The 26,012-nt window shown below is 39.8% G+C and overlaps 1 protein-coding gene across 1 annotated transcript in view; it reads right to left on the reverse strand.

The window, feature by feature from the left end:
• LOC139691825 (alkaline phosphatase-like) overlaps positions 1 to 26,012 on the reverse strand; it is a 78,805-nt gene that overhangs the window by 7,167 nt on the left and 45,626 nt on the right. The window contains exons 6-9 of the mRNA XM_071589716.1: positions 13,412 to 13,613; positions 11,146 to 11,280; positions 5,142 to 5,333; positions 4,219 to 4,341 (exon numbers count right to left, since the gene is read on the reverse strand). Coding sequence (XP_071445817.1) covers positions 4,219 to 4,341; positions 5,142 to 5,333; positions 11,146 to 11,280; positions 13,412 to 13,613 — 652 coding nt within the window. The remainder of the gene's footprint in view (positions 1 to 4,218; positions 4,342 to 5,141; positions 5,334 to 11,145; positions 11,281 to 13,411; positions 13,614 to 26,012) is intronic.

Below are 26,012 nucleotides of genomic sequence, written 5' to 3' on the forward strand. Positions count from 1 at the left end.
ATGGGCATTTTAAGAGTGACCGTTGACCTGACTTGACCGTTGCCACAAGGAAAATTGCCCAATGGCAACGAGATTTATATAATAATAATATTAAGTGACCCAATTACTACCCCAGCCACCGATCACCTTTGGTGCACATGACCTCCGCTATTAAGCGACCACGGCTCACGACAGCCGCTCACGCAAACACACACTCGCTTTCGTTCATTCCCGCCTCGCCATCGGTCACGCGGACGGGGGGGAGAGGAGGCGGGAGCAGCGCACTTCGCCGGGGGAGTTGCATTTCTCCGCAGAAGGCAGGGGGAAATGAGCGGGAGTGGATGACGTCGGAGATACCGCACACGGGATACCGCCCTGGCGCAGCGGTGTGTTTAGCGGAATCGACTTAATCTGGCCACTGGTTTGGGAAATGACCACCCCGCGTCCTTTGACCCAGGGGCACGAAAAAATCCTTGGCTCTGCGGTCCGGCGCACGTGCTCCCCGCCCGCCCCCTCTCTCTTTCCGGCGGAGGGAAGTCCGAAGTGCGGGGAGATGCATTCCTCCGTGCCTCGGCTTTGGCCCTCTCCACAAAAGGGGCGGGACGGGATGTGGGATAAGGGGGGGAGTGGGGAGAGGCTATACTCTTCAAGATAACTAAACTGTACAACTCTCAGTACTGTAGATGATTCACTTCGGTAATTTGTACGACTCAAATCTTTACCCTAAGGTCTCGCTAACAAAGAGCGTATGACAGCTGAATGGAATATCCTGGGTTCAAATCTGGTTGACGCCCCTTAAAGTCCCGGATCTAAACCCAATTGGAGTGAGTGCTTCAAAAATAAAGCACACACACACTACAGTACCAAAAATCAACTTACTGACGCTCGACCACGGTTTCGTTTATTTGCTGTGTTATGTAAGTGGGATGAATTAGGATACTCTGCATCATTAACAGGACGCTTAATTATTGGGGTATCTAGGCTGGGAATCACTCACGGAGCGATAGTTACATTACGGATTAAATCTCTTGCATAAATTGGAAGGACGTCTCTTTAGCAGCGATGTTGAAAATGTATTATTACCCCCATCGTACTACGCTAGGAGAGATCATGTCAACAAAATTAGAGAGATCAAGTGTACAGCAGATAGATTTAAGATGTAATTTTTCCAATGAACGATAGGGGATCAGAATAGCGTCATCCGACCGCGCTAGGGTGAAAATATTCGGGTCAAAATTAGTCTGGCGTGGTGTTCATCCCCTGCCACACACCCTAGCGGTGGCTTTCAGGGTACTAAAAATACTAAATACTAAAATACACTACCCCGCCGGCCGTTCCAAAGGTGTGTGGCAGGGAGTGTTAGATCACCAGCCATACTACATCTACTCCCATACGAGTACTTCCACGATACGAGTAGTTCGCGAAAGTGCTCGTATTTCCGCAACACACACAGCACCTCACGTCGAAAGGGCAAGTTGAATGGGGGCGTCTAGGCACACCATTCAATCAACATTCGTTATAAACATGACAAATGTTTTTCTTTTATAAATTATTCCTCCGAGTATTAATAATACCAATGAGGAAATCAATTAAGAGGGGCGGGTAGGCATAGGAAGGATTCACCAATTATCAGGCAGCATTCCAGGGGCGCGGCGTGGTTGGGGACCCCATGGCGCCAAACCGAGAGCTGAGTTGAGGGGCACTTAAACTTATACGCTCCTCTCTATTTTCGCCAGTGCTTGCCCATTTCCGCACTTAGAGCAGTTGTCGCGGATAGTTCGCGGGGAAGTTTGAATCTATTAAGTATGTAGCAAGGATTTGGGACCCTTGGGAGAAAGCGTCGATTAAAGAATTAGATAGAGATCGGAAAAGTCCTTATGACTCGTCAACAATTTTTACGATAAGAAGACGAGTGTGACAGGCCTTTTAGAGGAATTAGGATGGTAGCCGCTTGAGATGAGAAGAGAACAAGCGAGACAGACTTTTGGCAAGGCTCAGAACACACGAATTTAACAATGACACAAAGGAATTATTTTAGTCCCACACCGTTCCTACTAAAGTTTTAAAGCATAGTCATAAGTCCCCTTCTCAATGTAAAATGAAACATTAACGACAGAGATGAAGATTTGACGACCGTTTTATAGAATTTCTTTCGCCCAATTACCCGTTATTTTTTTGCCTCTGAGTAGTTCTTATAAAATATTGCTTGCATGACCTGAAAGCAGCCGACGAGTTTTCCTTTGGTGGCGAGCGGCGCCCCACTAGCGCCAGTCGCGAGTGCCGAGTCACGCCTGAGATTGCTTCAGATTCGGCCCGCGTGAAAGTTTCCTAGCTATAGTTTAGCGGAGGTTGTAGAAGAAAAAAGCCTACAAAATGACTCCTAAATCACTCAGAAAGCAGCACCAGTTGCCAACCTGATCGTAATGAACACAATGATATTTTGATGTGTGTGAAGTACGAGCATGGCTTTCCAATTCCGTACTTCACACACGCTTCAAGTATAGATATTACTCTATGCTCAAGTCTAATCAGCAACTCTTGAGACCATAATATCCTTGTATGAAACCACCGAAGCAATGAGCAATTAATACATCTTTGTAGCTCTTAAATATAACGAAATTATTTGCGGATTTCCGAAAGAGAAGATTGTTTGAATAAAAATGCGTATATAACCACGCAAATTACTTCTCACATGGGAAAAGTTAACTGTCGAAAATATCGGCTCAATTAACGTTTCCAAATTTCCCGTTAACCTTCAATACCTTAACCTTAAGTACACTTGACCATGTGATGCAGGGTATTCCTCTCGATATTTACGAATATTAATGAGTAATTGAAATGCTATTGACGGAACTGTTGGAAAATTTTTTCACTTAATACTTGCATGGTCTTGAAAAAACGGTTAAATATTTTGTAAAACGGTATTAATCACAGGTGAATGCTTCGTATTTGACGCGAGGCTTCAAAATGTTTAATATACTATTCAAGGATAGAGCGCTTGGGCTTCCCCTTTATTTTCAGCATTTCGACTCAGTCGCAGGAAAATATGTCCAGTCATCTAACGAGAAAGCGGATATATTTTTAAAGGATATAGTGTCATGTAAGTGGACGCATGAAATCTTTAAGTGAAAGTGTATTCTTAAGATGGCCATGATGACTCTCGTGTGGTATTAACTTTGATATTTCTATAAAAAAAATATACAATTAGGTGATACCCTCCCTCACTACTTTTCATAAGTATATGGGCTCAAATGGCACGCAAATAGTGATAAATATTCTAAATTATGCTCATAGAGAGCTTCATTTTGTTCAGAAATTTCGTCCAGATGCAAAAAAAGAACTTGGCACAACTTTCGTTTAGAGTTTGCAGATTCCAATTGGGGTGAGTATTGCTGACTCACGAGCCGCGACTTAACAACCCAGAAGTCCTCATTTCCCAAGGTGGGGACGGCACACGCGACGAAATAAAAGAAGAATTATATTCACGGGAAGAATATGAGAAAGATTGCTGCCACATTACCTGCACAGATTGCCCTGATGTGTCACGGCATCGCCTTTGTCCAAGCTTCGTCGAATTTCACGGGATGCAGACAATAGGTGTGAAAGTCAAACTGAATGGTATTGTGTATCCTGGTTTATCGCTTGTTCCACTTGGATTATCAAAGTTATATTTTTCATAAACTAATGTTGAGTACTCTATTCCTGCGATTGTTTTAGCACAGTTATCAAGAATCATAAATGTGAAATTAATCGTACGTTCGAGTGAATTACACTTACGTACATATCCCCATATATATATATATATATATATATATATATATATATATATATATATACATATATATATATGTTATATATGTAAAAATACGTCTATGTTTGGATTGTTTCAATTTTCATCACATAACATACATCGTCATTCTTTTGATCATCTGAACATTTTTGTATAGATAGCGCCAGCGTTATCGATGGGAAAATACGGTAATAGAAATACCTTGGTAATCCTCTTCAAGAGAAAATTAGCACCTTGATAAACAGATAATTTACAGAAAATTTCAAAATAATACGGAGAATTCCATAAATTAATTGGCCGCATTGAATGAGCTAAGATTCCGCAAAGTTCGCGGCGCACGTGGTGCCCACAGGATGATTTATTTACGTCGATTTGGTGCTGAGACAAGGGACGAATGTGCGCGACACGGCTTTCATTTCCCTCTGCCCCCACACGAAAATGTTACTCACTTAAATTATCATTGGAGATGTCGTAGCGTCCTCCCGTCGACGTGGGTGACTTGTACCCGGGGCCGTTGGCGTAAGAGAGCGTCGAATACGGAAGACTGTCGACGTCCGACATGCCCCCGATACCTGAAATATTTGCAACGCACATTAACCTTTTGTCTTAGCCACTAGAAAGGATATTTCGAGATACCAGAGTATGATTCAAAGGTGAGAACAATAACGGTCATAGTGCCTAATATCGATTGCCACAAATTTGATTAGTTAGGAAAAACATCAGCATGATCCACTCAAATGTCAAATGTGGTAATGGTTTTAATGATTGAAGCTATTATATTGTCCAATTGTACAATTGATTCAAGTGAGGTAAAGATTAATAAAAAGTCATTTTCATATGAAATTATTCGCAAAATTATCACTTATTTGTTTTTCCTTCAATTACCACATGGCAAATTTGAAATGCCGTCTTAGCTCTGGTAATTTTTTGAAAACAATTTCATATAAACTTCTAAAAGTATTATAATTCCTGCATATATTTCAGTTTACATTCATCAAAAATACTTTTGTAAAACTCTGTTAGGGCATTTTCATTTGTCGTGGCACTGAGAGACTTTATTATGTTTAAATGAGAATTCCTTGACTTCTGTAATTAATATTCTTAGGGACGGACAGAGTTTAACAAATCAGTCCCTAATCATTAGTTTACCATCAATCAAATAGCCTCCAACTCACAAATGAAATAAATGGCAGGTGATGTGAAATATGATATCAAAAACATGAATACATTGGCATGGAGACGCTATTCCCATCAGGGATTTACGAGGCCAGCATCACCAAACCAATCGTCTTTTGACTCGACCCGTGACGACAAAAGACTCGCGATCCTCTCTCCTGGTGCAGCTGTAAAATGGTGCGGCAATCAGACTTACTCAGGATAGGATGACCCCTGGCCGGATACCCGGCGTATGACATGGTGTGGGCGTGGTCGGCCGTGACGACAATGAGGGTGTCCGTCTCGCTCGTCCGGTTGTCTGCGGCCCCCACCGCCTCGGCCATCTCCACCGCCTCGTCGACGGCCAGGTGCGCCATGGAGTCGTGATGGCCGTGGTCAATGCGCCCGCCTACGGGGAAGGCAAGAGGCACAAGAGGCATGGCACGAGGGTGCTAGTCACGGTACCCCATCCCGATGACCGCGAGTAAATGATTCACTACCTCCCGAAACAAACAGGTCCTTGTTAATCGGCGAATACTAGTTCGCGTGTTTATCGAGGCTTCGACTGTGTAACATGAAATATCGATTTACTCGCTCTACACATACAAATATATGCACATGCATATACATACATATATGCATATATATATATATATATATATATACTCAGACCACAATTTAGTTGTTATGAAATGTAGCGTACGTTTCAAAAAGATAAGGCAGGGGCGGAGAGTTAGAAAATGGAATGTAGAAGCATTAAATGGGTTGAAAAGGAAGGAATACAAACAGGCGGTAGAGAAAATCATGGAGGATGGCAAAGGGCTTAGTACTATCGAAGAAAAATGGGAAATGATCAAGAAAAGGTTGTCTAAAGCCGCAAAAGACACTATTGGAACCGTTAACGCTAAAAGGACTTGGAAACCATGGATCACGGATTAGATGATTATAAAGATGGATGAGCGGAGGAAATGGAAGAATGTAAACACAGAGTTAGGCTAAATGAAGAAGAAAGAATTGAACAATAAATTGAGGCGGGCAACTAATAAAGCAAAAGAAGCATGGTGGAAGACGCAGTGCAAGGATATGGAAAGTCTGCAGAGGAAGGGTGAAATCGGTGCGCTGTACAGCAAAGTTAAATCTTTATCGGGAAGTAAGAAAGGGAGATCAACGATAGCAGTTAGAGATAAGGCGGGTAAGGTAATAGTTGACGCATGAAAGATCCAAGAGAGATGGAAGGAGTATATAGAAGAACTGTATAGTAAAGAACTCAGACCAACAAAGTTAGACATTGAAAAAGAAAATGACGCAGAGGAAGACAGCTTAGGTCCAGGCATACTAGACAATGAGATAGAAAGGGCATTAAGGGAGATGAAACTAAATAAGGCCGTGGGGGTAGATAACATTCCCGTGGAACTTTTAAAATGCTTAGGAAAATGTGGGAGGTAGAGGCTATATGGGCTGATCCGTAGCATTTATGAGGAGGGAATCTGGCCGGAAGACTTCGTGAGATCAGTTTTAGTTCCGATTCCGAAAAAGGTAAAGGCCACGTCATGTGAGAACTATAGGACAATTAGTTTGATATCCCACGCAGCTAAAGTTGTTCTCAGGATCATAAACAAAAGGATAGAGAGTAGGGCAAATGATTACTTAGGGGATGATCAGTTTGGGTTTAGGAAGGGGAGAGGTACGCGTGATGCCATTGCAGTAATGAGATTATTAATCGAGAGGAATATAGAACATAACCAGGAGGTATTTGCCTGTTTCGTAGATTTCGAAAAAGCGTCTGATAGAGTGAATTGGGAAAAACTAATGAGTATATTGCAGAAAATAGGAATAGATTGGAGGGAAAGGAGGCTAATCCGCAACCTGTACATGTCTCAGACTGCTCAGGTGCGGGTGGGAAACGGGGAGTCAGGATGGGCAGTGTTAGGAAGGGGTGTAAGGCAGGGTTGCCCATTATCACCGTTGCTGTTCAACCTGTATGCAGAGGAAATGATCAAAGAGACATGGGAAGAACTCGAGGTAGGAATGAAAGTGGGCGGGGGATTCGTAAAATCAGTTATGTTTGCTGATGACCAAGCTTTAGTTTGTCAGTCAGCCAAGGGGTTGCAAGCATTGCTTAGTGAATTGGAAATCAGTGCGACAGGTATGGGATGAGAATCAATATTAATAAAACAAAGGTTATGCGATTTTCTAGAAAGAAAAAGGCTAAGCTCAACATTAAAATAGGAGGGCAAAAAATAGAGCACGCAGAACAGTTTACGTATCTCGGCAGTGTTTTGGACCAACACGGTCAAAGTAGTAGGGACGTAAGGAGAAGGATTGCGCTAGGCAAAGAGGCTTTTACAAGGAGGAAGGAGTTAATGACGGGGACGTTGAGTAAGGATGTTAAGAAAAGACTCGTAAAAACTTTGATATGGAGCGTAGCTATGTACGGCGCGGAAACGTGGTCATTGAAGCAGGAGGATAGACGTAGACTGGAAGCTTTTGAAATGTGGGTGTGGAGAAGAATGGAGAAGGTGAAATGGACAGAGAAGAAAACAAATGAGGAAGTACTTGGTATGGTGGGCGAAGAGAGGGGTTTGTTGGGAGCAATCCTATGGAGGCAGGAAAAGTGGATGAAGGGGGTGTTGACCGGCAGTGGGATGTTGAAGACTGTGATAGAGGGTAGAATGTTGGGCAAAAGAGGAAAGGGAAGGAACAGGATAGGGGTGTTGGACGGGATGAAGGGAGGAAGGAAGTACTCAGAGATGAAGAGGGAACTGATATAGAGTAGGATGATGGATTTTGTGTTTTGTTAGGAGTAATAAAATATTTGTTTGGTAGTTGTGTCCATCCAAAAACCTACCTTAACCGGTAGATTACTTTAAAAAAAATATATATATATATACACATATACATATATGTATATATATACAGGGTTCGTCCGGAAAATAAGTGTACTGATTTTTTCCCGCCGCTCCAGGCGCGCCCAGCACCGCTCTGACGGGCTGCGATTGGAGGGGGGTATGTTGGCAAGCGACGCTGAAAAAGGCAGTCGGCTCTGAGCTGTGGTGTAGTGAGGAGCTCTGTTAACGCGAACCTCCACGCTCGACCACGTCACGGAACGCGATGCCGAAGTTTTTGGAGCAGTGTTATTCCATCAAATTTGCGGTAAAGCTTGGGAAATCGTCTACCGAAACTGTCGGTATGTTTAACCAGGCTTCCGGGGAGTCAGCCATGTCCAGAAACATGATCTTTCGGTGGCATAAGATGTTCGTGGAGGGCAGAGAAGAGGTCGACGACGAGTCTACGAGAGGTTCCCGATGATGCCTTCGCGGGAGCGTTCCAGGAATGGGAACGCCGCTGGAACAAGTGTATCGACTCACAAGGGTCCTATTTTGAGGATTATTAGCTTAAGATATGTAAAAGTGTAATAAATTTTTTTCCTGAGCTCAGTACACTTATTTTCCGGACGAACCCTGTATGTATATATATATATAATATATATACACACACGCATATATATAATGGGTAATTAACTAAATAAGGCCCTGGAGGTAGACATCATACGTGTGGAACTATAACGCCTACACTTTAAGTTTTCGGAAAATGTGATGGGAAGAATTTTTATGGCCTAATTCTAAGCATTTATGGGAGTGGTACTTGGCGGAATGACTTGGCCAAATCATTCATAGTTCCTCTCCAAAAAAGGTAAAGGCTACATCATGTGATGACTACAGAACAACAAGTTTGATATCCAACGCAGGCAAAGTTAGTCTTAGGTTCATCAACAAAAGGATAGAGAGTAGGACAAATGATTACTTAGGGGATGGTCAGTTTGGGTTTAGGAAGGGGAGAGGTACGCGTGACGCCATTGCAGTAATGAGATTATTAATCGAGAGGAATATAGAACACAACCAGGAGGTATTTGCCTGTTTCGTAGATTTCGAAAAAGCGTTTGATAGAGTGAATTGGAAAAAACTAATGAGTATATTGAAGAAAATGGGAATAGATTGGAGGAAAAGAAGGCTAATCCGCAACCTGTACATGTCTCAGACTGCTCAGGTGCGGTTGGGGAACGGGGAGTCCGGATGGGCAGTGTTAGGAATAGGTGTAAGGCAGGGTTGCCCATTATCACCGTTGCTGTTCAACCTTCATGTAGATGAAATGATTAAAGAGGCATGGGAAGAACTGGATGTAGGAATGAAAGTGGGCAGGAAACTCGTAAAATCAGTCAGGTTTGCTAATGACCTAGCTCTAGTTTCCCCGTTAACCAAGGGGTTGCAAGCCTTGCTGAGTGAATTGGAAATTCAGTGCGACAGGAATGGGATGAGAATCAATATGCATAAAACAAAGGTTATGCCATTTTCCAGAAAAAGAAATGCTAAGCCTAGTATTAAAATGGGAGGATGTTAACTAGAGCAGGTGGGGTTTTCGCATCTCAAAGTTCACGTATCTCGGAAGTAGTACTATGGACCAAAATGGTCAATTTAGTATGAACATAAGGAGAAGAATAACGCTCGGCAATGCAAATTTCACAAGGAAGAGGGAGTTAATGATAGGGACGTTGAGTAAGGATATTTAGAACAGGCTCGTCAAAACTTTAATATTGAGCGGAAACATGGTTATTGAAGCCAGAGAAAAGACGTAGATTTGAAATGAAGGTGTGGAGAAGGATGGAGATGGTGAATCGGACAGAAAGGAAAAAAATATGGAAGTTCCAGTGAGTGACGGGAGGGTATTATTTGGGGAAATAATGAGGTAGGAAAAATGGATGCAAAGTATACTGATCGGTAGTGGATTGTTGAAGACTGTGATAGAGGAGAGAATGTTCGGCAGAGGAAGGGGTAGGAATAGGACAGGAATGTTGGACGGGAGGAAGGAGGGAAGGAAATACACAGAGATACGAAGGGACTTGATGTTGAGTATCATCTTGGGTTGTGTTTTGTTAGGGGAGACATGATGTTTATTTATTTGGTAGTTCTGTCCATCCAAAATCCTTTCTTATTCAGCAGATTAACTATTATATATATATATATATATATATATATATATATATATATATTTGTATATATATAAATATATATATATATACATATATATATAGTGAATGCTCATATTTTGTAAATATCCGTCGCAGATCTTTCTTGAAATTAATGTCATAGGTTATCCAAGCATTAACATGCACACAAGGACACCGTTTTCAAACACGCATTATATGACATTCTATCTTAGAACTCTCCATAACCTTACGTGTCATATATACACATTTGATGAAACGCATTGTCAATTTCAACTAGTTTCAGTCATCTTAGTATGTTGCAAAATACTTCTCATCTTTTTGAATTCCCAAAAATGCCATATTAAATGTGCATTTCAACTAAAATATTTTGGTTCTAACTCAATTGACATTTTTTATTAAATACAAATATTAAAGGTAAACTGAAAGATGCTGTGCACTCCGACCGAAAACTGCCCAAATACACAGTTCAAGGACAATTTTATTTCGGGAAAAAAACTGGTCCATTTATTAAATTAACTCTTTCACCCAAAGATGACGTCGAACGTCGAAACCCGAGTCGTCTCGTAATAAATTTTCAGTGGAATGACCAAGTTATTACTTTTTCATTTCCAAGTGTAAATGGATCAAAGAAATTAGGAGAAAATCGAAAACGAAAAGTAGGAGAAGAAATAAATCTATGAAAGAAAACAGAAGAAAGGATAACCTTTCGTCTAGTGCATATCATGATGTACGATCGTCTAATGAACACCGTACTCGAGGGAATATTAAATGGGATAACCTAAACAGAAAGAAAGATCTATATCAAGTATTAGATGATAGATAGGAAAACTAGAAATAAAGATGTAAAAATAACGGAACATATGGATAATAATAGGTTATTCGATGGTAGAATAAAGTTGGAAGCTGCCTCACATCAATGCTACATTCGATAACTAGTATGTAAACCGTTACCCCGTTATTTATTTCTATGTCAACACAGTTCAACACTTGGGTGTCATCCAGGTACGTAAGGCATCGAAGTTTCTATTTAAATATAATACGGGGTTTGAAATAAATGAATTGAAAAGTTCAAAAACATTTCTAGTTAAATTAGCGTCAAATTAAGCATAGGCATTCACTTTTCCTGAGTGTTATAGCAATGGTGTATAATGATGGAACTTAAGCAGTAATGAAACACATGCTTCTCCAAATAGGTCCCTGGATCATAAATACTCACCTTCCACAAAAAGCACGTATCCCTTCGGATTCTTCTCCAGGATATCGATGGCTCTCTCCGTCATTTCTTTCAAGGTGGGGTCACTCTTTGAATCCGCCATTAGGTGATAGTCCATGTGATCGCCAGCGTATAACCCTGATGTGGAACGACAAAGAGACTTTTCTAATTGTCAATTATGCGTCTATCACTGATACCTGAATGTTATTAACGTGACGAGCAAATAATATTAAGCATAATAAAGCGCTAACTAATACCTCAACCCAAAGAAGTCAACACCTTGAACAGTATTGAATTGGTAACGGAGAAATTAGTCAAGATTAGCAAGAACATTCGAGCAATCAACTGTGTAATGATATTTTTTTAAAATATTAATGAACCTGAGGTATTTTAATGGGTGTCGTGGATATCTCCATGCAAAGCACCCATCTATGAGGGTGGACTGAAAAGTTTCCGACCCCAGAAAATTTCAGATAAAAGTATCTTTTGTTAGGCCGGAAATTTTTCAGACCACCCTCGTATTAGAACGTAGTGATGTAGAAATAATTATATTCGGAAAAAATTTTCTCAGTCCTAATTTAGGACGGCATATGCACTTGCTACAATAATAGTGAAGTGTTTTTTTAACAAATGAGATCTTGAGCAACAATGTTCCAAGGCAGGGATAATAGAAAAGGTTGTTAAGTTATGATTTGATGTGGGTCAGGTTTGGCTTTTTCACTTTTCCTAACGACCTTTACCCGCAGTATACAATTCATGTTTTGCAGAAGACCATTCGTAGGAGTAAGCCCGAATTAAAGCAAATTTTTGTCACCAAACCAATGCTATCAAATGCAATCGCAGGAGGAATATATTATTATTCCTTAGGGAGTGACCTCATCTGGTGTGTGACGGATTCAATGACCACTTCTTTGGAAGTTTTCCAAAAAATGACCATCGGTCGTGTTGCATGCGGAGGAGCGATTTGCTCTGAGATTGCGAGAAGGATAGCGTCCTCACGTCGGCTAATATCCTATGGCCTTAAGTTCAAATCCCTCGTGGGCTTTGTGTTGCTACGAAACGGCTTTTTCAGAGTTAAACCTTCGGGGAGAAACAACTCGCAATCTTAAAGCACTTAAACCGATCTTTCCAGACTTACATGGATATTTTGGAAGTGATGATGAACAGATTTTTCAAAACGATACTAAAGCCAATTTTATTCTATTCCGATAGCTCTAAGAATAATTTTCTTACTACATTTTCCTTTTATATTTCAGTTAACCTCATTTGATCGCTACTTTTCTTTACCGGGCGTTTTTCCTTGCCTTACCTTTTGATCAGTTTAATCACTGATTTTCATTCTACTTGTCTTAATTTCATCAATTTTTAAAGAATGCCTTTGCTTTCTTTTTGCTGAGATTTTGATCCTGCCTCGCAATTCCTTTTTGCTGAATATCTGCGCAAATGGCTCGCATCTATTGCCGAAACGATATAATTTCCAAAAATCGTTCAATTGTCAAAAAAGAGATAAAAGTTATAGTCTCGCGACTCTGGAAATGCAACTAAATTGCCTACCTTCGAATTTCAAGGTTTGCGCTGCTAAAACTAGTCCTATTTTTTCAAGTAGTAGCATGTATTAGTGCGATTTGATTCGAAGAATTGATTCAAAATGATGAACGAATTACACGGTCACATTAAAACATCTAGGTTCCGACTCATCGAACCGTTGAACTGCAGAGTATGAAAACATAACTATTTGCGGAGAATAAAAGCCTTAAGTGACGATGATAAGCGTTTCGAGACTTATTGGAACAGTTCTAGGCATACCTTTACCAATTTTGTAAGACTGCGGGTTCAAATACCCCGTCTTAGGATCGCGTCTAACATCCGATCAGTGAGATTTTCTGGGTATCACAACATCGCCATCGACTTGAATGGAGTTTTGATGAAGCAATGAAAGAACTATGAAAATAGACGCGCAGAAGAATCCCTCGTCTTGACTTTAAATGACATATCGCAATGATTTCCACACACCTTAAAGCTTAGATCAGGATGATCTCTGCCCTCGCCCATCAAAACCGGCCTTCCTGAGGATTACAATGGTGGAGATAAAATTATACAAGCACTAAACAAGCATGAGGATAATAACTCTTGTCGCCATTTTCAAAGAATGGTCCAGAAAGAAGAATCGCAGAAGAGAGTGTCACAGAGTTTCGCTCCGGAATAACTGGACCAAATGACAACACTGCATGAGATAGAGAGAGAGAGAGAGAGAGAGGGAGTCATTTACCCAGGAGATAGTCTGTTGATTGGGCGTCAACGGCGAGGAGGTCATCCCTGTTCCACACGTACTTGTAGCTGCTGCCCTCGTCCTGCTTCTGCCTCTGCCACTCTTCAATGAGATCCTTCCCGTCCATCCTCACCCCTGGCGTCCCTTCCTCGTCCAGCGTGCCGTTGGCCCGGAAGTTCTTCCTCCCCCCGCCCATGATCACCTGTGAAACCCGAGGCGAGCGGAATATCGAATGAAGAGGGTGGCGGGAAGCGTAGGAACTCCGAAGATAATACCTTGCCGTGAATTACAAATGGAATTTTGAAATCTTTTTCTTTTATCGTGGTTTCCAGGAACCAAAGTCGACATGAAAACTCGTTCCTCGCCTGGGATGCGAGTAATTTACCAACCCATTCGCCTAAGGTTGAATGGCTGGTGGTCTAACACCTACCGCCACACGCCCTTGGGGTGGCTTGCGGAGCATTATGTATATATATATATATATATATATATATATATATATATATATATATATATATATATATATATATATAGTACAATACACAGTAACACACAATATAGAAACACAAAAAAAAAGAACACTCACACGTATTTTCTTGATATTTCGACGGAAACAATCCGTCTTCATCTGAAGATATAGAAGTAATGAATGACAGTCATTACTTCTATATCTTCAGATGAAGACGGAGTGTTTCCGTCGAAATATCAAGAAATAACGTGTGAGTGTTCTTCTTTTTTTGTGTTTCTATATTGTGTGTTACTGTGTATTGTACTATTCGGCACTTCCGTGTTACGTCTACGAAAGCATATATATATATACTATATATATATATATATATATACATATATATATATATATATATATATATATATATATATATATATATATATATATATATACACACACATATGCAGAAGGTTCCTACTGGCCCACCTTTTCATAGATTGAGTAGCCATGTTTTTTTTTAGTAATCTTATATCTAAATACCGCCAGGACATTATATATTCTCCGTGAATGTAACGCATAAATACCTAGAAGTTTAGAACATAGACTGACCATACACATTTGGATTTAGCTACGGGGGATAGGTGTAAACACCTCCCGACTTTTGTCTCCGGAAGGAAGATGGCCTCTTTTTATACAAATGTTGCACAGAAAATTCTTAATTCTCTGTAGGTACATCATCCGATGGCAATGCAACGGTACCCAGGGTATTACATGGGTATATGCATACGTGCAATAATCATAAAATTACAGGTAAAGGAATAATATTAACCGCAAGAGTCGCCAGCTGTAAAGACGTCCGACATAAATGGATTTCCATTATATCCTTAGGTTAATTTATTAGATCAATGAATCCTTAATTCTTTTAGCTCCATGCGAGAGGTCTTTGGTCCAATTCTGAGCCAGATGAGCCATTTTCAAAGGATATCTGGGATGCCAATTACTTGGTATAGTTCAATTCTAATGCGTCCAATTTCGAATTTAGCAAAGACGACTTCCGCCTTAACTAAACACAAAATGGTGAAAATGTCAGTTAGCTTGCGATCGTAGATATCGTCAGGTAGAATTAATATTTAAAGTGAAAGAAAAAATCGTAAAATAATATCTCTTCGATCCAGTGGAATGAAAAAAACTAATGACGATTTATGTGTTTGCCAACCATGCTTAGTGATTTACGCATTTCTGCAAACTGAAGACGTATTCAGAAAATCTGTCGTTCTAAAAAAGAGCAAAAAAGGGGAATACCCTAAGAGGATAGAATATTGGAGAATATAATAGGGTTACAGAACCCAATTGTAGTTCTTTACTGGAGAGACAATTACATCGAAAGGTAATCAAGCGGCTCCGAATTTTATACCTTTCGTAAGGGACGTAAAATAGTGTGACCCATTCATGGTTTTTGTTTAATTATATACCCTGAAAGCCACGGCCAGGGTGTGTGGCAGGGGGTGAATACACACCAGAATAATTATACCCGAACATGAACCTATCGCGGTCGAACAATGTTATTATAATCCCCTATCGTTCGTGGAAAAAATGACATCTGTTCTACTCTTAATCTCTCAAATTTTATTAGCATGTTCTCTCCTACCGTAGTACGATGGGGACAATAATACATCTTCAACATCACTGCTAAAGAGACCTCCTTCCAATTTATGCAAGAGCTTCAATCTGTTATTTAACCTTCGCTCCATTAAATGATTCCCAGCCTAGCTGCTCTAATATTGTGGATACGCCACTAAGTTTATCATAACAACGTTTTACAAATCTAGCTCCTCTACGCTGCACGCGATCCAATTGCTCGGCAATTAATTCAACTTGGTGAAGCTTATCTGAAGCAAATTCTAAATGGGGCTTAACCAATGACAGATAACATTTCTCTTTGATCTTTTCATCACATTCACCCCGTACTCTTATAATAAATCTTAATTTTTGTTAGCATGTCCACATATTCCCTGTATGTATTTCACCCAGGAGGGATCGTGAGTGAGGGTTAAGCCTTGGGTATTTAATCCTGTCTACACATTCCATTTCCATGTTCCCAATGCAGTACAGATGATGTTGAGAATGTATTATTACACCCATCGTATTACGGCATACTAGACCATTTAAATAAAATTAGAGATATTATTTGTGGAACAGATAGATTTAAGATGTCATTTTTCTCACGAACGACAAGGGATCAGTACGACTTTATCCAACCACGCTAGTGGGGAGAAGAATTTGGGATCAAAAGCAGTCGGGTGTGTAATCACCCCCTGCCACACACCCTAGCGGTGGAATGCAGGGTGCAGGGTCGAGGACAGTGACTATTATCCATAGTCCACGTATAAAAAGAGAAGGATCAACAGATATTTTTCAATTCATGGAACCATCTAATCCACATAAATATCGCGATCCACCCAAAAGGTGTGTGGCAGGGGGTGCAAGAACCAGGAGGGATGAGTAAGTGATGGTGATAAGGGAGGATGCGGGAGAGGAAGAGAAAAGGGAAAAAATTCAATAAAAACGTGCAATTTTGCATAAACGGTGAAGGATGACTTGATTCAAAACAAGAGCTAATTTCACCTAATGAATTAATTCTTTGTTATACGAAAGAAGGAAATAAAATTGTAACCGGAGAGAAATTGAATAATGACGATTGGATGAAATTGCTTCTTAATCTCAAGGACACATAATATCAGAAAGGTAGAGCTCTAAATATAGAGCTTGAGCATAGAATCATCATCATAATGAATTGTGCTCTGCCTTCTGGCATTTCCGGCTGGTGTCCTTCATAGTTATCTCCATCTAACGGCACGCCAACTCCTCTGCCTCTTCCGTTCTTTCGGCTCATCCAACAGAGCGTTCATCCCCTCCTTCCTCCCTCGTCCGTCCTTACCTAACTCCAACTCTGCCTTTGGCATGCCTTCATGACTTAGAAAGTGGCCATTGCAGTTTTTGCCAATCTCGAGAGCATTCTCTCCCTTTCCTCCCCATGCTGTAAAATATCTGCACTCCTCACTACATCCGACAACTTTTATTCCATCCATTTTTCTTCTCGTCCACATTTCGAATGCCATCAATTCTGTTTATATTCGCTAACCTTAGTGGCAAAGTTTCTCCTCCATTTAAAAAAAATACTCAAAATTTTATCAATCTCTTTCGCAGACCAAAATTCCTCTTGTTCATGAGTAACTTTTTCCCTATGTCGAATGACACATTTCCTACAAATTGAGTAGATTCAGGCGTGATGTGGTGTAAGTCGAACATAATGAATAACTTAAAAGTGCTACGATCAGTTATTCGACATATTTGATATTCCCATCTTTTCCCTTGACGCTCTTACTCAAATTATCTGCTCCTAACTACCTTGCCCCTCTATCGACTCAATTTCTTCTACATCTATTTAAATCATCTTTCCTCAATCCGCATGGTTTCGGTCTTCAATCATCCAAACCCAAACCGTATCTTGTGCAAGATTGGGTGAATGGCCATAAAAACCATACACACATTAATGAACCCGAAGGTCGGTTTGGTAGGTAGGTCCTATATGGCGTGTGAAAATTCACACATCATCAGGGTAGGGGGGCCAGTTCCTTTCCATGTCCCGGTTATGGTTTCCCAGGAAGACCTGGTACCCGAAAAATCACATAGCTTGGGTGGAGCTGCGGGTGCCCGGAGAGGTTTGCCCGGGAATCGAACCCAGTGAGTTGTCCAACACTCTACCCCTGGACTACCGCGATCCACATTTTTTGAATACGGGGGTGAACAACCCCCTGGACTACCGCGACCCACGGGTGAATGACATGAACCATTATTTTAGCAGTAAAGATTTAAAGAAAGCAAAAGGGCTAAGAAAGATAAGCCGAATAAATTCCACCCATTGTCTCCACTGTATTTACATTGAGTTGTCAATTAATGAAGTTATAGTTAACTCTAAACTACGAATCTACGAAGAAAATGTCAGCCAGTTGCCTTTTACTCGCGATAAAATATCATTCATGTATTCACGTGTAAATATATGCATGCATGTATGCATTCATATAAACAGATGTACATAATAAAGAAAAAATGAAGAGTGCCAATTTAGACACAAAGAAATTTCGAGGGTAGGCTGACTAGTAATGCACACATGCTTGTAGAGCGCGAACGTAATTACCTTTGGAAGCGCGCCAGGTGGCACGTGGAAGAAACATTCCTTCTCAATACTCATGCACAGGCTTGAGGTCGTAGCGTTCATCCAGTGTATTTCGAGAAGCCAACGTACAGAGCCGTGTTCTAGTGCAATGCCAACGCGATTCAAACAGCATGCATGCTGTTATCGAATTTTTAACTGCTAAAAAATTTACTCCTACTGAGATTCATCGTCATTTAAAGGCTGTTTGTGGTAACGATGCTGTTTATAGGTCTACTGTAAATCGATGGGTAGTAAAATTTCGTAGTTGGGAGCCTGGAAAAGCATTAATTATTGATGAAACATGCAGCGAACGTCCGATCACTGCTACAGACGATAAACATCGCAAGCTCGCTGAAGATTTGATTCAAAATGACTGGCGAATCACTCGAAACCGTATCGCAAACCATATTGGTCGAGTTTGCCCTGTTAAAGGCAGCCTGGCGCCAATAATCTTGCAACATGACAACGCTCGTCCACACACCTCGCGCGCAACTGGAGAGGCTCTGCGAAACCTGAAATTTGAACCGATTCCACACCCTCCTTATTCCTCCAATCTTGCGCCTTGCGAAGTTTATATTTTTCCTCAACTCAAGACACACCTCAATTGTAATCATTACACCGATGGACGATGAGGTGAAGGCAGCTGTCAAGTCCTGGATTCGAGAAGAGTCGGAAGGGTTTTCGATTGACGGAATGAAAAAACTTGTTATACATTGGGAGAAATGTGTTAGTCTTAACGGTGACTATGTTGAAAAATAAATGTATGATTTCGAAACTTAAGAATTGTACTTGAATGTACTTTTTGCCTGATCTTGCTATTTGTTTTTTTATGTGGTCTACAAGCATGTGTGTATTACCCGTACTTTTTAGCCTACCCTCCTATTGTAACCTGCGGAAAATTTCATGTCGACAGCACACTTGACGTAACAGAAGTCAGCACAAATATCGGGTGACCACAATTTAGATGAAGAGAAAGATTTTATTCCAAATGGATAGCAAGGTCATCCGCCACGGGTAAAAGCAAGGGAGAGTGTAGTTTGCCGAACAGCAAAAGCCCAAATAGGAAGTTGCGGCAAGAAATATGAACTCCTTTCAAATTTGAAGGCACTCGATAAAGACATTTGACATAAAGACATTAAAGATACATTCGGTCAACTTCTCTACTGTTGTTGTTGGATATTGGCAGTAGTGAGGAAATAAAGTTAGAATCAACGAAATATTATTGGGAGAAGGATGAATAGCAAATTGACACTTTGAATGATAAAAGAGGAGAGAAACAATATTTTTAAAAAACCATTAAAATTAAAAAATAAACTCCTTCGACATTACTTGAGAAACAAGAAAGAGACTTGCTGAAAGATATGTGAATGTAAAAACTACTTCGGAAGACCTCGAGTGAAATATGTTGAAGTAAATAATGCCAGGCGTGCAAGCGAAGAAATATGAAGCCATGATTATACTTGCCGATAGAAGAAATGAGTGGAGGGAGTGGTGTCAGCCAGGCCAGCCCCCCTGGGTTTATTACTCCTGCTACAGATAAGCTAAGCAGTGCGAATATCTTCCACTCTGAGGCAAACCCAATTTTCAGAACCCTAACGTAAGATATCGAAGAATGAAAACAATTTTTCTGAGATAAATTAGTTTTTCTAAACAATTTAAAAAATTAGCTGATGTGATAATGACATCATTAAATTGACAATATATTGATATGGTTGTATTTGTATATATATATACACACATACATACGTATGAGTATATGTGTGTATATATATATATATATAATATATATATTATAATGTAGAAACACATGAAAAGATCACTCACACGTTATTTATTGATCATTTCGACGGAATTCTGTAATTACTTCTATATCTTCCGATGAAGACGGAGTAGAATTCCGTCGAAATGATCAAGAAATAACGTGTGAGTGATCTTTTTATGTGTTTCTATATTGTTTGTTGCTGTCCAATTTATTATTCAACACTTCCGTGTTACGTCGACGAAATCATCTATAATATATTGTATATATAGCGAGTATATTATATACATAAATTATTATATATGTAGCGAGTATACTATATGTATATATATTGTACACTCGCATATCGACTTAGGGTATGAATACGATTTCAAGGAATAAGCTACGCTACGTCCCGGTATGCGGACGAACTGGAAAATTTGTCCCAATAAATCCTAATTTTTTTTTCGTAAACGCTCCGGTAAGAATGAAAAAAAGACAAATTTGGAAGATTTGGTATTTTTTGCTCAAAATCAGCTTCACAAAATATCTCTCGCAAAAACCGCCATCGTAGATTAATTTATATCCCAAATTAGTTATTGATAAATTACTTAAAGGTCCCATGAAAAATTACTCATCTCTGTTATTATGCATGAAAATTTCTCGGACAAATTAAGAGCAGTCTTCGACTACGACCGCTTTTTTCAATTAGTATTTCTTAGTAGACAGCGTGCTTCCTGTCGCGTCTCCCGCTGAGAAAATAAGACGGAAATGCCAACGTTTACCCCTCACACTCTGTTTGATATAACATGGTTAATTTACTATTAGATTTTCGTCCGAGACCTGTAGTGATGAATTTAACCCCGATTAAAGATTCGGTTCCTCTTAATTTCCTCGGTACTCCTCCATCCATCAAATGGTCTTACTGATTTTACCTTCCATGTAGGCTAAATGACTCATCGATCTTCTACCTTTGTTGATGTCTAACAAATTACTAAGTATACCGAAGCTCCTTGATATCATTTCTTTTCCCCAGAGCTTGCGTGTTAATTGAAAAAAATCATATATTCAAGGTAAGAAATATTTTTTAAGTGAGCCATTGAGCCTGTCCCAGCTGAAATTCTGTTTCTCTTCTTTCCTATCTCATCGCTATAGCGTCAAATAAATATTATAGAACCGTCAATGTGCCACCCGTAGATTTGAAATCCTTAAAACGAGAGAACTATTCGCATTCCGATCTGCGTAAATCTACGCTTGCTGTGATCGTGAATTATGTATGTGAAGAAGGAAATAACATTATTTAACACGCACATCACATGGCTAGTTGCTGACACACTTTGAATGCAGTAAGCTTCTCAATGATACTGAACATTCTTGACACCCATGCCATTAACATCACTTGCTTACATGCATCATAACCTGCGTTTAGATCTGAGTACTTCTCGAAGAATAAACCGCTTCTTAAATCTAGTTTCTGTATAAGTATTCTCAAACATAATTTATTTTCGCCAAACCACTCCACGAATGAAGACAGTCTCCACTCTCTAGTCTGAAAAAAAAACTCTGATTTACGTCTTCCAAAGTCTTCATAATGCTTTAATGCGTTTGTTTTCCTGTTTTGCATTCTCACACGCCACGAAAATTACGCACCAATTAAATGGCCATCACCTTCAGCGCCACACATGCCAGCGCCACTCATGCATGCCCTCTGTCGTTGTGCAATAGAACCTCATTATATTTATCCGCATCACGCGATACAGACGTTCAGGTGATGATGACTTGGTTTTTATTTAATATCACCGAATCACTTTTGGTTACCTTTATTTTTTATTTATGTAGGCACGCAATAAAATAGCTATTAATGGGATTCACATTTAGATTTCCTCCCGATTCCGAGACATTGTTTTAATGCGTAGTTGAAGAAGCCAAGAGGGGAAATTCATACACACGGTTGAGAAAACAGCAGCATTAGTGAAGAATGAGTTGATAAAAAAATGAAGTGGAAGAAACAAACCATGAACTCGTCACAAATATTTTTTCAAGACAAGTCACGATTTCCTGGTTAATATATAGGCTTCCGCCGTCCAAAGGTATCCGATTACACTCCCGCGCGCACCGATGGTAGGAATACCGAATGGAGCAACGTGCGACAAAGTGATGACACGGAATTCCTTCAACACAACAGAAGAATTGAAATAACCCCGGGAAACTATTCATTATAAAATTTCGCAAATGCCTCCGCGAGAGTTTATGTGAACGGTTAGTCGTCGCTAGGTAACATGCGTAGGTAAACGAACAACGTACATGGATTACAACGCTTTCCCAAAAATAATACGAATGTCGATTAACAGGGTAACATTGACAGAAAATAGTTTTCTCCCCTGAAGAAATTCATCATACTTTATTATTTAACCATCATATTTCTGCTAATTAAATCTTGGGTGTCAGACAATATGAAAATACTTTAATTTGAAGATGATATAAACGAGCAACCTCACCAAGAAATGAAATACCAAAATTCCGAACATATTCGATGTTTTTAACTTTGGAAACTCGGCATTTGATATATATATATATATATATATATATATATATATATATATTGTGAGATCAGTTTTATTTCCTACTCCGAAAAAGGTAAAGGCCACGTCATGTGAGGACTATAGGACAATTAGTTTGATATCCCACGCAGCTAAAGTTGTTCTCAGGATCATAAACAAAAGGATAGAGAGTAGGGCAAATGATTACTTAGGGGATGATCAGTTTGGGTTTAGGAAGGGGAGAGGTACGTCTGATGCCATTGCAGTAATGAGATTATTAATCGAGAGGAATATAGAACATAACCAGGAGGTATTTGCCTGTTTCGTAGATTTCGAAAAAGCGTCTGATAGAGTGAATTGGGAAAAACTAATGAGTATATTGCAGAAAATAGGAATAGATTGGAGGGAAAGGAGGCTAATCCGCAACCTGTACATGTCTCAGACTGCTCGGGTGCGGGTGGGAAACGGGGAGTCAGGATGGGCAGTGTTAGGAAGGGGTGTAAGGCAGGGTTGCCCATTATCACCGTTGCTGATCAACCTGTATGCAGAGGAAATGATCAAAGAGGCATGGGAAGAACTGGAAGTAGGAATGAAAGTGGGCGGGGAATTCGTAAAATCAGTTAGGTTTGCTGATGGCCAAGCTTTAGTTTGTCAGTCAGCCAAGGGGCTGCAAGTATTGCTGAGTGAATTTGAAATTCAGTGCGACAGGTATGGGATGAGAATCAATATTAATAAAACAAAGGTTATGCGATTTTCTAGAAAGAAAAAGGCTAAGCTAAACATTATAATAGGAGGGCAAAAACCAGAGCAGGTAGAACAGTTTACGTATCTCGGTAGTATTGTGGACCAACACGATCAAAGTAGTAGGGACGTAAGGAGAAGAATTGCGCTAGGCAAAGAGGCTTTCACAAGGAGGAGGGAGTTGATGACAGGGACGTTGAGTAAGGATGTTAAGAAAAGACTCTTAAAAACTTTGATATGGAGCGCAGCTATGCACGGCGCGGAAATGTGGTCATTGAAGCAGGAGGATAGACGTAGACTGGAGGCTTTTTTGAAATGTGGGTGTGGAGAAGAATGGAGAAGGTGAAATGGACAGAGAAGAAAACAAATGAGGAAGTATTTGGTATGGTGGGCGAAGAGAGGGGTTTGTTGGGAGAAATCCTATGGAGGCAGGAGAAGTGGATGAATGGGGTGTTGTCCGGCAGCGGGATGATCAGAAGACTGTAATAGAGGGGAGAATGTTGGGCAAAAGAGGAAAGGGAGGTAACAGGATAGGGATGTAGGACGGGATGAAGGGAGGAAGAAAGTACTCATAGATGAAGAGGGACCTGATATAGAGTAGGATGATGGATTTTGTGTTTTGTTAGGAATCACAAAATATTTATTTTATAGCTGTGTCCATCCAAAAACCTACCTTAACCGGTAGATTACCTTAAAAAAAAAAATATATATATATATATATATATATATATATATATATATATATACTCTGGAGCAAGCAACATGAAGTTGCCCGTGGCTAAAACATGGCGATCTTAGATCAACACCACAAAACTTTAAAGACTGTCCCTGTGATTTATTAATGGTAATTGAAAAAGCTAGCCGGACTGGAAACTGTAATCTTTTAAAGTTGAAGGGAAGATCAGTTGGGATTAGAGGTATCCGTGGAATAAAAATTATTTCACCTTTTCCTTTTCCAGTTAAAATGACTGCCTGGATTATATTTTTCATTAATTTTGTCACACACAATCGTGTCCCATTGCAGAGTTTTGGTGGATCTAAATTTCGCAATAAAATGATTGGAGATCCTACTTTAAGTATAAGGCGATGTTGTGGCAATCCAGCTGGATCAAGTGAATTTAGGAATTCCGTTGGATAATTGACGGCTTCGTCAGCATCCACTACGGTATCAACCGATTTATATTCAATCACGTCTCCTGACAGCATGGCTAGTATCTCCTTGTTAATTTCATTAACATCATCGTTCTTAGGAGCAAGGATGGCTCTTTCTCGCAACCATTCTAAATTTTTATAATTTTGATTAACGTTGGCATAGACTGCTGGTATCATATCGCGGACAGTTTTCACCGATACACATAAATCTGATGACAATTTTATCGTACCAGATGCTTCAATAACTAATCTATCTTCTCCAATCTCCAAAAGTTTATTTGCAAAATTTTGAGCATTCCCATCTCTTAAGAGGATTCGCATGTTTTGTTTAAGGCTAATTTCTTGGACATGATTCCATAGAACAGAATGTTTTAAACAGGCATAAATTTCATCGGCTGGAGTCGATTTTGGAATGACAGGCAGAGTTTGACGGAAGTCTCCACACAGGAGTACCAGAGCTCCTGCCATTAAACTGCAGTTTCCTCTAAGATCTTGAAGTGTTGCGTTGAGGGCCTCAAGAGATTTTTTATGAGCCATCGTACAGTCATCCCATACTATCAATTTACATTCTATAAGAACTTGTGCCTGGCCGCTTGTTTTATTTATATAACATGTGGGATTTTCTTGTCGGGAAATATTAAGTGGCAACTTAAAGGCAGAGTGGGCTGTTCTTCCTCCTTCCATTAATGTCGCTGCAATACCTGAAGATGCAACGGCTAGAGCAATTTCTCCATGAACCCTGATTTCAGCGAGAACTAAATTCATTAAAAATGTTTTTCCCGTGCCACCAGCAGCATCAAGAAAAATGATACCTCCTTCTTGTTTATCTACTTGATCCATTATTGTTTCGTACGCGAATTTCTGATCTTCATTAAGAAGTGGCTTTTTATCCGCGATGTATGCTTCTAAGTCTAAGACATTGTAGCTAGTTTCACGTATATAATCTGGATAAAATACACCCTGTTGATCTTGTACAGGTGCAAAAAGACCGAGTTCCACTAAAGTCTTGTTAACCATGGTGATACACTTTTCCTCCAAAATAATCAAAGTTTTATTAAAAATGTTGGAGTTAAACGTAATATTCAATGTAGGATTTTCACTTCGAACTTTAGCCAGTATATCCTCACTCATTGATTCTTTATATTTTTCCCATAATGTTTTTGGGTTAGATGGATTACAGGAGGTTATTATGATGGCAAACAAAATTCGGATTAGTCCTGGAAGAGAAATCAAACTGGCCTCTCGCAATGAGTCATCCCAGTGTTGATCTCCTTCTAGCAACCCTAAATTCTGGCAAGCTTCTCTGAATGTCTCACATATTTCTCCGTTTACCGTTCTTAATTCTCCAAATGAGCGAGGTCCTCTAATGGTATGTAGAAGCATTCTTAAAAAATAACATTCGGCGTTGTTAGGATGGACTGTGTAGACTCGGCCCAATGCGTCACATGAATAAATATTATTCTCAGGATCAAAGTTGCCCATTTTTCTTCTACAAAAGACTCTCCTTGATGTATTCTACGTATAACATCTCGGCAATTCTGAATACAATAGTGTTCTTGCAAAAGTATCCTGCTGGCATAGTTGGAAAAATTCTGTTTCTATGACAGCAAAAAAGTAAACAAATTACATACATACAAACAAACACTCTCCTTTATATATATATATATATATATATATATATATATATATATATATATATATATATATCCACCTATATTCCAGAGAGTAAGCTTCAAATGTAATTCGGATAAGCATATTCGTAAACA

This window comes from Hetaerina americana, unplaced genomic scaffold (genome assembly GCF_022747635.1).
Source record: "Hetaerina americana unplaced genomic scaffold, ioHetAmer1.1.p SCAF_4, whole genome shotgun sequence".
Taxonomy (NCBI): Eukaryota; Metazoa; Arthropoda; class Insecta; order Odonata; family Calopterygidae; genus Hetaerina; species Hetaerina americana.